The 12672-nt window shown below is 39.6% G+C and overlaps 1 protein-coding gene across 3 annotated transcripts in view; it reads right to left on the bottom strand.

Moving 5' to 3' along the window:
- Chrdl1 (chordin like 1) overlaps nucleotides 1–12672 on the bottom strand; it is a 143281-nt gene that overhangs the window by 104963 nt on the left and 25646 nt on the right. For all 3 annotated transcript variants that reach the window (XM_048441734.3, XM_048441744.3, XM_048441750.3), the window contains exon 3: nucleotides 11582–11675. In XM_048441734.3, coding sequence (XP_048297691.3) covers nucleotides 11582–11675 — 94 coding nt within the window. The remainder of the gene's footprint in view (nucleotides 1–11581; nucleotides 11676–12672) is intronic.

The following is a 12672-nucleotide window of genomic DNA, read 5'->3' as shown; positions in this document are numbered from 1 at the left end:
GGCCAACAACAAGTCATGAACAATGGGTGGGGTAGAAGGGGGAGCTCCCCACGGAGGGTCTTGCTTTCTGGACATGACCGCCAGGGCCTCTGAAGTGCATGATGGCAGAAGTCTTTGGATGGGAGTGCTGGGAAAAGAGGGGAAGGCAGGCCAGATGGCACACTGTATGCATGCCTCTGCAGTCATAGGAATTGCTACATGGGCAAAATGTTGTCATGAGGCCCACAGGCTTAGGAAGACTCGCAGGGTCCTCTCTCCAGTGAAGTCGTACTGAGGACTGCTGGTCTCTGAGTTCTCCTGAGTTCTTTTCTGAGAGTCTCCCCTGGAGCCCATTGCATTACTGCATTTTCCAAATCCAAGCAATGACGTTAATAGAGTATCTGGGCTAAATGTATGAAACTAACAGACTAACTGGATCAGAATTTTTCAGTGTGACACCTGGCAATCTTCATTTTATCATATTCCCCAAGGTTTCCCTTCAACATGTTAAACTACAAAAGAGTACTTATTTAAAGACTTTTGGACAAAGACCTGTTACACTAAAGAACACTTTCACACCAAGATACTATATATAAAATTGGTGCGGTAGCTCATCCATTAGAACCAAGTACATAGGTGGCTGAGGTAGAGAACTGCCATGAGTTTGAAACCAACGAGCTACACAGTGAATCCCGGGATACAGAAATGGGATACAGGAATGAAGCCGTATCACAAACAAACAAAAAGGAAATACTATTTCTTTCAAATAGTGTCCCATGTACAAGGCTAGACTCACAGTTTCTTTGTGGCTGAGGATGACCTCGAGCTTCTGATCCTCCTGCCTCTGCTGAGATTACAAGCACGAGGTACCTCACCCAGTTGTATGTGATGCTGGAGATGAAACTCAGTGCTCTATGCGGGTTAGGCAAACAGTCTAAAACTTGAACTGCCCCCTCAGCACCCCCAACAGACTATTGCTGCAATATGCATGCTTTCAGTAACTGAGTGACATGGTCTAACACTTTTTAAAATACATATCTAAGAATACTAATCCTACAAAGGACTTTACAAAAAGTCCTATGGCTTACCAAGTTTGGGAAACATTGCATCCAACGCATGTCTCTAATGTATAATGCATGCTAATATACTAATGGTTCTGCAAAGTCCTGCTTTGAAAGTAACCCATTGAAGTCTAATCCTGAAAATCCTAAGTAAGCTTGACCATACAAATATTTTCCCTAATAAATTCTATTACCAACCCATAAAGTCATGTTCCTTAGAGGAAGCTTTGTAAAACATCATTCAGATTCAGAAACGTCATTATAATAATGAAGGCTTCTTTTTTAAACAATTTTATTAGTTTTTAATTGTGTATGTGTATGTTGTTTTTACATGTGCTTATAGGCATGTTAGTACAGGAGCCTATGGAGGCCAAAGGAATTGGAGCTCCTGAAGCTAGAGTTACAGATTGTTGTGATCTGCTTCACACGAGAACTTGGGACAAACAGCAAGTGCTCTCAACTACTAAGCCATCTCTCCAAACCCAAAAAAGACGTTTTGTGAATATGTAAAACAAGTGGAAGAATTACTCTGAAGCAGCTGCTGACTTTTCTGCCTTTGTGAAGAGCTCTGTGTTCTGTCATTGCAGAAGGCCATAATGTTCCTACAAGCCTTCTTCTTATACCAGAAATCAAGCTATTGGTGAAAGGCAAGTCACATGACTAACCTGAAGCAAAGTGACAAGTGACACTTTCTAGAAAAAATTTTAACATTGCATGTTTTAGAAAGTCTCTAAAGACCAGGAATATGAGAAAAGTGATGGAAATAAAGATCATGAGTAACTATAGGAGTCTAAGAGAGCTGTCAGGGTACACAGAGGGTCTAGTGATCAGTGGTAGACATGGCCTTTGACAACCTCTACCAATCTGCATAGAAGCAATAAAATTGATATTAATGATAGAATAATGGTGGTAAAATGAAAATGATAAAATTATTAACCAGAGGCCAACAGTATTAAATCATTATAATTCTGGGTAGCTTTGTATCCTGAACAAATCATTTTGGGTTTTATTTGTTTCTTTGTTTTTATGAGACAGAGCCACACTATGTAATTCCTGCTGGCCTAGAACTCGCTATGCAAACCAGGATGGCTGCCAGCTCAGAGATCTGCTTGCCTCTGCCTCTGTGGTGATTTGAAAGGAAATGGCCCCCAGAGGCTCATAGGGAGTAGCAGTACTGGGAGGTGTGGCCATGTTGGAGTAGGTATGGCCTTATTGGGGGAAATGCATCACTAGGGGTGAGCTTTGAGTTCTTGGATGTTCAAGTCAAGCCCAGTGTGCCTCAGTCTCTCCTCCTCCTGCCCAAGGATCCAGATGTAGAATTCGTAACTCCTCCAGCCTGCATGCCACAATGCTTCCTGCTATGATGATAATGGACTAACCCTCTGATCTGCAATCCAGCCCCCATTAAATGTTTTCCTTTATTAGAGTTTCCATGGTCATGGTGTCTCTTCACAGCAATAGAAACCCTAACTAAGACACCCTCCCAACTTCTGAGACTGAAGGTTTTTTTGCCTTCCAAAATGTCACTGACTCTTTGGAAATGCAAAGGAATTAACACTAGAACTTAGACAGTTGTTTTGTTTGTTGGCACAGGGGCCCAGTATATGCCCCAAGCTGGCCGTGAGCTCACCATCTTCCTGTCTTAGTCTTCTAAGTGCTGATATTATGAAAATGAGCTACCAGGTCTAGCAAGAGTTTTGTTTTGTATTAAATATGTGAACCATTTTAAAAATTAAATGTATTCCTTGACAATTTCATGAATGTATGACAAATACATTCTGATTATACTCCTCCACCCCATTTTTATCTCCATTCTACCTTGTCAACCTCTTCTCCTCATAACACGCTAACTTTCTACAGAAGCTACACCCATAGAGTTTCAGCAACATGACTGCCTCACTTGATCCAAACAAGAAAGACATCGTTGAAGATGCCGAACTGCACATGAGGAAAAGCCCACAAAGACTCAACCCTCACAAAGAACTACAGGTAAATGAATAAAGCTGGGAGCATGAAAGGTAGTCCTCCCAAGGGAGGGACTTATCAATTGGTTTTCCAGTACCAATTGGTCAGCCTTGTAAAATGCATGTAAGACTGTGTGAATTCAGCAGGTTATATTTGAGAATAGATGTGTATATACAAATACATATATGCCTGCAATACCAACTAAAGAAAAGAGAGGTCATGACTTTGAAGGAGAGTGGGGAGCAGGATGTGGGAGGGTTTGGAAGGAGGAAATGGAAGGGAGAAATTTTGTAATTAAAATAAAATTTCATAAACAAAGAAAGAAAGAAAGAAGGAAGGAAGGAAGGAAGGAAGGAAGGAAGAAGAGAGAAGGGAAGGAAAGGAAATGGAAGGGAAGGGTAGACGGAGGAAAGAACTTTCCCTGGGTTGATTAAGTTTCAGCTATAGTAGCTATCAACTAGAGAAAAAGAATAAAAGTTAATTGGCTGTGTAAAGGTCATCAACATTGTCAATGAAATACAAAAGATAGGTGAATAAAGAATCCAAAAAGTAGTGCAGGAAGTGAGGAGAAAGGAATGATGAACAGAAATAGATAATGGCAAGATTAACAAAGCAGAGATGGAGGGAGTTGCAGATAGGGTAGCTCAGTGGGTAAAGTGCTTGCCACACAAGCATGAAGACAAGACTTCAGATCCTCACAATTCCTATAAAAAGGCAAGTAGAAATACTGACCCAACTGTAATCCCAGAACAGAACAAGAGAAAGGGGATTCCAGGTGCAAGCTGGCTAGCCAGATGTGTCAAATTGGTGGCCCTGCCTCAATACATATGGTAGAGAGTGGTCAAGGAAGTCATTCAACACAAATATCCGCACACACACTTCCTCACTCATGAAAACATGCATACAAACACATACCACACATAACATAATTAAGATACACAAAACAAAATAAAAAACAAAGCAGCCTAAAAATTTTAAAGAGATTCTAGAATGATTTAGGAATGATCTAGAAATTCCACTCTCAGTTATCTACCCAAAAGAACTAAAACCATGTGCCACACAAAATCCTGTAGCCAAATATTAATAGCAGAACAGTTCACAACTGCCAAATAGTGAAATCAACCAAAATGAATACCAATTGATGAACTGATAAGTACAATTGGTGTAGTGGACTGAATCAGAATGACCCTCATGGGCTCATATATTTGCATACTTAGTCCCTAGTTAGGAAGTGTTTGGAGAGACTAGGAGGTGTGTCCTTGCTGGAGGAGGTATGCTGCTGGGGGTGGACTTGGAGGTTTCAAAAGTTCATGCTAGCCCAGTGTCCCTTTGTCACTCCCCCTCTGCCTGCAGATCAGGATGGAGCTCTCAGTGACTACTCCAGCCCTATGTGTGCCACCATGCTCCCCTCTGAAGTGATAAGCAAGTCACTAATTAAATGCTTTCTTTTAGAGGTGCCTTGTCTGTGCTGTCTCTTTACAGCGATCTAACAGTTACTAAAGCGAGTGGTATGACCATACCGTGGATGTTATTCATCCATAAAAAGGAATGAAACATTGACACATGCTATAACATGGAAGAGAGCCTTGAAAATAGTTTTTCAAGGCTAAGAGAAAGAAGCCACAAGTCAAACTCCACCTACTGAACGAATTCATTACTGAGAACTCGTGAATAGTCAAATCCACAGATTTAGAAAGTAGATAAATTCTCCATAGGAGCTGAGGGTAAGGGGAATGAGAAGTAACTATGCAGTATGTTTAGGGTAAAGAAATAGCTTGAGGTTTTTAGCTAACACAACAATGACAACAAGAAAGGTTTGTCCAGCAAAGGCAAGTCTCAGCTGAAGCTGACTGGGGAAAATAAATCTGCACAAGACTGCTCATGTGCCACTTCCAAAGAGTCGCTGAAAATTCAAGGAAAATGAGTTGGTTATTAGAAACTGGGCAAGAGATTTTTGTGGCTACTTAGCTGCTTCTAGTGTAAGCAAGATTGGAGAAAACAACTCTTGACTTATGAAATCTGTAACTGGAATACTTACAAAACAGTATATTAATAAAATACTAGTGGAACTAAAGGAATATTACAAAAACAGAGGCTCCACCTTGAAGGACAGAAGAATAAGGAGGGGATGGTCCAAACAAAATCATGTGTGAAAATGACACAAGGAAAACTGTTACTTTATATGTTAAAGTTAAAAATAAGATTATATAAAATTTATATTTATCAATAGAAAGACAGGGGAGAGAGAGCATGAGGCTGAACATGATCTACAAGAAAGTAGAAGAGGAACCCCTGAGGAAAAGGAAGGGGATGAGTAGTGGGGGACAGAATAGATGAATGGGGGTCAGAATTACCCAAGCACATGAAACAAAATGCCCTTCTGAAAGTTATCACTTTGTAAAGCGAACATGTCCTATAAAATTGCATATATTAAGAAAAAAGTGAAGATAGACAATTGTTAAAAGTAGCTCTCTCTGGCATAACAGTCTCTGTGATCTCTTGCCTCACACTCCAACCCCACAACATTCAACAGTTATTCTTTTAGGTTCTACCAATGCAGCATTTAGCTATGGCTTTTGCAGTCATCTACTTCCTTCTATCACCATTATCTTTGGTTTAGATCAGAACTGTTCTCGGAAAGCTTTAATACTGTCCTAATTAGTTTTCCTTATTTGGACCTTTTTGTTCTTAAGCCCACCCCCCTTAAGAATTCTATCTTCCTTCATTTTAAGTAATATTTCCGGGTAGAAATTCACCCATTACCTTAGAGCAGAAATGCCTGTGTTTGCAAGTTCACTCCCAACTCAGGTAAGAGAGAACTGAAAGAGGATTTCCGGTCTTTCCCTTATGAGAATACAGTGCATCCCTGGGAAAGACATTTTCTTACCACACCAGGTATCAAAAAGACTGGGATATGAGAGGCAAAACCATTATGTCCCTATCACTAATAAAATCATGTCAAAGAGCCAAATGTCTTCACACCTAGCAGAAAGAAAACATTGTGGATTAGGTCGCTGGTAACCAGATCAAATTAGCTATTTTGGCCATTTTATAACAACCATTTAATAACCTAGGAATGCTGGAACACCTCCAAAGAAACACAAATTTATTAATTCTGAATAGCAAACTCTCATGAAATAAACATTAAGAATCTTGGGTAAAAATTATGGTTTAGGATCTTGGTCAGTAGGAAATTCTCTGGGTGGCAGAAATGTATATAAAAGCAAAAAGAAAGAAATTTCATTATTTTCTTGTTCTTTCTTTACTACTTCTCCACCCTAATATTTCATTGCTCTAGACTTCTCCAGAACCACATACAGTCCTGCCTAGAGGTCATCTACGACTCCTGGCAGTTTAGATTCTCCCTAGAATGTTCTAGCCTCTGTGTAGCATCTGCTTCTTTAGGCACAGCAGAGGCCAGTGGTATGCGACCAAATGAAGAAAACACTCCTCGTTTGTTCTTCATGGAAGTCAGTGTGCATTTTCTGCTGGCAATTCTGGAAAAGCAGTCTGCATATACAGATTTCTGTACTTTATGTTTGAGGGTACAACCTCAAACATAGGTAAGACCTTCGGGAAATTTGAGAGTAAAGCCTTTACAAAGAAAGGTAAGGGAACAAAAAGAAAAAAAAAACCAAGTGGGAATATATAGCCTATCTTCTCTAAGCATCATACTTAGAACCCTTCCACTAAGCGTATCATGAATGAATCCTCCCTCGTCACAGTGCTGCTGGCCATTATAGAAATCACTGTTTTGGATAGAGTGCTTCTATGTTTTCACTCTATGAATCATGTTCAACCTCATGCTCTCTCTCCCCTGTCTTTCTATTGATAAATACAGATTTTATATAATTTTATTTTTAACTTTAACATATAAGGCAACAGTTTTCCTTGTGCCATTTTCACACATGGTTTTGGTGGGACCACCCCCTCCTTACTCCTCCCTACTATCTCTGTCTTCTCTCCCTCTCCCTGCTTGCATCCTTTGTCCCAGTAGGATTGCCCCTTCTCTTCTCATATCACAGGTGTTGGACTACCCTTCCCATTGCTCTCCCTAAACGCTTCTTTTTCCTCTTTCATAGGGTCATTTCTAGTCTTCCTTCATCTGTGTTTACTCATGCTCATGCAGATATGCATACACAACTTGAAGCTAGGACATACATATGAAACAGAAAATAGTTCATTTAGCTTTCCGAGTCTGGGTTACTTCGCAGTTCCATTGAGTGCCCTGGGTACCCTATAATTTTGTTTTCCTTTATGGTTGAATAAAATTCCATTATAGGTATGTACTACTTTTTCATGTCTTTTCATCTGCGGACAAATGTCTAGGCTGACTCCCATTTTCTAGATATGGTGACTAGAGCAACAGTGAACATGAATGTGTATATACCTCTGTTCTAGGAGATAAGTGCTGGCTAACATGACAGTTCTAATTGTAGTGCCTTTCCTTTGATCGAAAATTTCTGTGGCCCTGAAGGCATGCGTTTCTTCATTCCTAATGAACACTGGAGTGGAAAGAGTATAGAAGTGTTATCAAATTTACTGTCCTGTCTCAAAACAGGATTATGATACTCTATCTCACATGAGTAGGCACTGTTTATTTATAGAAATATTCAGTAAAGAGAATAAAAACCTCCATATAGTAGAATCGAGATAAAAAATGCATAGCAAAATTCTTCCTTTTATCAAAACCCATCCTGTCCACTATGATTTAAACCATTTGCTCTTGTTTTCTCTTACTAGAATGACAAAGGCAACTTCTTGCACTCTGGTTCAATATGGCAAAGAGAACACGTGAAAAATGCCATGGTTCTTTTTCAAATGAAGAATTATGACCTACGAAGCTTAAAAAAAACGAATTAAAATATAAAAGAAAAGAACCCTATAGGAGTAAAGTGAAATATTTTGTGGAATCAGATGTAGTAGAGTACAGTAATGATTGAAATCTAATGGTCAGCTTGCTGCTGGGACAACATACAGACAGGCGGAGCTACACAGCTAAGGTGGAATTAGAGTGTGGACGGTTTCTCTGTGACACTGGTGTTATGCTTTGGATCTTTAATGTCCCTGACAGGCCTAATGTTGAAGTCTTCAGTGCTAATATGCTGCACTATTAAGATGGAGCAGAACCTTTAGAGTCTGAGGCCTACTGGAAAGAAGTTAGATCCTGGCAAAGGGGCATTTCCTTGAAGGAAATATTGAAGCTCTGATCTCTCTTTCTTCTTTGGCCTGCCTGATTGCCTGCCTGATGCTGCATAAGCAATTTCTTTCACTAAATGCTTCCCAACATGCTAGGCTTCACAAGTCTAAAAGAGACACAGTCAAATGACTCTGGACTGAAACCTCTGAAAACGAGAACCAAAATAACCCTTTTACTTTTCAGTTCATTTGGGATTTCTCACATTTATTGTCATAACAATAACAATGTGACTAACATGGTTAGGGACCGAAGTCACTTGCCTCACATCTAAAAAGGCTCCAACATAATTCTGCCCACACTGTGTTATTCTCCAAAATACACTGGGTATCCAAGGTTGGCAGGTGTAACTGATGACTGACGTCCTACTCCAAGAACATTTTGAAGAAATAGTACCTCACATTAAAACAAAAGTAGAAACAAAATATCAAGGCAGGAGGAACCTAGTCTGAGACAAGCAAACTCCAAGGTTAGAACTAAAAGTGTCTGTCAAAAGGTCTGATACAATCATTTGTGAAGGAATAAAGGGTTCATTCTAGATTTAAAAAATCTCATAGAGAATATGCTTTTAAACAACAGCTAGCAAAACAAGAAAAATTCAGAACTAAGACAAGAAACTTCAAAAAAGTCAGAATTTACATCTGAAAATAACATAAATATTTCAACCTAGAGTGTAGTATAAGAAAATTTCAAACACTTAAAGCAAAAGGAGAATAAACCCCAAGAAATTGTAATAGGATTACAAATAACATGTCAATATTTTAAAAATACAATTTGAAAACTTGGAAGAAAATACAGTTACTGAAGATAAACAAAGCTTAACAGATTGTCTTAATAATTCATCTAAAAGGAATTTATAAACTAGAGGATGGAATTGATGAATTATCACTGTGAGAAATACGTGAAATAAAAAAGCAAAGGAGACATCAGGAAACACAGAGGACAAATTAAATGAGGTGAAAATATACATGAAAGACACTTTTATAGCACTGGGAAGGTTGAGGCAGGATTACCAGGAAGGCCAGTGTGGTAGACATGGAAGCTTTTCTCAAAAAATTAAATGGGGTGGGGGAGATTTTCAATCTTTGGGTTTTGATACCCACAAGGGTCACATATCAGATAATCAGATATTCTGAAAGTCATATATTTATAATTCATAATAGTAGCAAAATTACAGCTATGAAGTAGCAATGTAATAATTGTATGGTTCGGGGTCACCACAACATGAAGAACTATATTAAAGGATCACAACATTAGAAAGGTTGACAACCACTGATAGAGGAGAAATTATTATTTTTATAAAAATGACAGCTAAAAAATTGATTTTTAAATTCTTCAGCTGAAAAACAACTATACCATCAGGCATACTAGTATACACCTTTAATCCCAGTACTTGGGGGAGAGAGACAGGTGGATCTTTGTGAGTTCGAGGCCAACTTGATCTACATAGTGAGTTGCAGGACAGCCAGGACTTATGTAGAGAGACCCTGTTTCAAAAAACAAAGCAAAACAAACAGCAAAAAGCAGTCATACCAAACAGACTAAAGGAATATAAGTTATACATAAACACATTTTAGTATGCTCATCATAGTAAAAGATAAAATATTTCTAGATAAAGAAAAAAGTCCTAAAACAGAACTAAAATCAAATAGCTCATTTTTTATCAATAAACAAAAGAAGACATGAAGTCATTTAGAAATAACTTCAAAGTGCTGAGGGAAAGGAGTATGTACCTAAACTTTTATACCCAGTCAAACTATCACTCAAGGATGACATCAGATATTTTGTGTGTAAGGGTTAGAGAACTTTGGCACTACTACTCATAGAAAGAGATTGCACAATGAAGAAATATTAACTTTCCCAGAAGCAAACTGCAAGAGCAAGGAAAGGAAAAACAAAGCTTGTTTCTGTGCACTCTAAAATTGGCTTTTTAAGTCATTTTATTTTACCTTTTCCTCTGGGTATTTACAGTCTCAACTCTCTTAACACTTTCCTTTTCTGTTACAATAGCCGCTAGCCTCTACATTCTATTTTTAGTCAATAATTGTTTTCTACTGATAATCCATGATTTACAAAGTTGTGGTTTAGATAAGATCCTGTTACCATTAGGCCACTTTGTGAGACTTCTTAGAGAGATTTTTATACTGATTGAGTAGGTTAGTTATCTGGCAGACTAAAGAAAAGATCTCCAGAGTAACCATTTAGTCAGAAATACTGCTCTCTCTTTTGCCAGAGCCTCGTGAAGTTCAGTTTAAGCAGAAGCAAATGAACACACTTAAAAAACAGCAAGCTCATGTAGGAATTTACTCTGAAAGGTAACTTTCAGATTGGTCAGTTCCTTGTGTCTAGAAGCATGTACTATCATCAACAAACATTCAGAGTGATAGATCTGTGTGTGATATTTTGTTACCTGGGAAAAAGAATGCCTGTTTGTTGGAATGTATTTACTAGGACAGAAAGTATAGTTTCTAAAGTAGTATCAATAAAGTAATACATAGTAAATTGAAAACATGCAAATAATTTCAAAGACTTCTCTGACTCCCTAAAGTCCATGCAGGATCCTTCATCTCGATAATTCTGTTCTACGGCATAATGAATAAACCTAGAAGATTGAAGGGCCTTGATTTTCAGATCTGAAGACTGTTAGATAGCTTTTCCTTGGAATGCCACTGGACTGGCAGACATTCACTGACTTTCTCCATGGTTCCAGACCTTTGGTGCAAAAACCAGGCAGCAGTCATTTCAGAATAAAGTGTAACTGAGGGGGCAAAATACCTCAGAAAAGTTCTCTAAGCACACACTGTGCAAGCAGCCTCCCGAACGACCATATGAAAAAGCCTCTAGCTGGCTCTCCCCAGCTTTGCTCTTAACAGTGTGTACCTAATAACTGTACAGTGTGGAGGAGGTGACTGTCCAGCAGGCAGGCAGCTTTATGCTGCCATAAACCTTACTGGTTCAGTTCCTTTGATTTATGAACAGCTTCTCATCATTTTGAAGCTATGCTTGGATGCAATTCCAGCACTAATTGTATAGGACACGTGCCCCCATGATTCAACCCCCCTGTTACCCACTGCCCATGGCAGGAAGAGGCTGTTTATAGCTATAATTCCTTTTTCCCTTCTCATTCCCTTTCAAATGATTAAAAGCCCAATGAAAATCTGTTACTGGGTACCCAATAATATATTAGAACCCAGAATGTGTCCCATTTGGGCTATAAAGTGTATTTAGGGGGCCAGCTTAAGTTGTCTAAAAGTGTACTATTGTTATTTCTGACTGGAAGTTTCCCTTCTGGGGAAGTTTAGAAAGATTAGTTGGGTTAGGTGAAGAGGAAAAGCAGAGACACAACAGAGTTTGAGGAAAGAGAGGCAGACTGGATTACCTGGGCAACGGGGGCAACACAGATGAGGGATGTGCACGGGTGAGAGGCAGTGGAGACTTGGACATCTGACTCGGCTGCAAAGCACATTCCCGTTCTGAAAGAGAGAAGGCAGAAAAAGAGAGAGAGAAAATGTCTTTCAAAGGTCACTGGGATTCTGCCAGTTTGGGAAACAGTCATGCAGGGACTCACCCAGACAGTGAATAATGCATTCCCAAGAATCTGAATGCAATCATCCTTCTTTAAAAAAAAAAAAAACAAAACCCAACTCCTTTGCTCACTCTTAGCACCTCTGCTGGGTTGGTTGGAAGCATATCAGCATACTTTGTCAGAGGCTGGGTTCAACAGTCCCAGTTTTCAAAGCTTCCTATTAAATATGGGAGGCTTCCTCTGGCCTGGCTCTGGGATAGTGCTACCCTTCCCAGTTCTAGCAGCATGACTTTTTCAAGAGCCTATTCTGATTTCATAACCACCTGCCTGATGCCATGGAAGAGAAGGGGTGGTGAGTAATAGGTCCCCCGAGAGCTGCTTCCCAGCCCTGTGCACAGAGACATCCGTAGCATGTGAGTCCTTGCACTCTACAGGAACCGACTCTGCCTTGATTCAGTAGGCCTGCGTGACTCCTCTCCTCGTTTCCCTTTTCAGCCAACATTTGCTTCTGAGAGCAAGCTAGGACTTGAAATTGAGCTGATCAGCTAGTATGTCCGGATGAGGCAACCTGGTCCCTGTATGAGTTAGAGATACATGAACCCAACTCTGACAGCTCTCAGTCATTGCCAGAACAAAGCAAGCTTTGGAAATACATTTTGCATTTACATTTCCCATCCATAATTCATCTGAAGGGAGGGTGACTTTCATCTGTTAGGTTGTTACACGGTGGCGGGTGGTGAAGTCCACAGAGAGAGTATGCTAGTGTGTGAGCTGCTGGCATCAGGATCATGTTAACATTTTCACTGCCTTGGGGACTTCAAAGCCTCGGCCCCCAAGGGCTAGCTGTCCATCTCCAACGTACTGAGTCCAGAATCTGACAAAATAATGCCATACCAGGCAGTTAATCAGCTCCCAGATGCTCTGTTTAGTAAAGGTCTTAGTCA

The sequence above is a fragment of the Myodes glareolus genome, chromosome X, assembly GCF_982192425.1.
Source record: "Myodes glareolus chromosome X, mMyoGla1.1, whole genome shotgun sequence".
Lineage (NCBI taxonomy): Eukaryota > Metazoa > Chordata > Mammalia > Rodentia > Cricetidae > Myodes > Myodes glareolus.
This window is presented reverse-complemented; position numbering and strand designations above follow the sequence as displayed.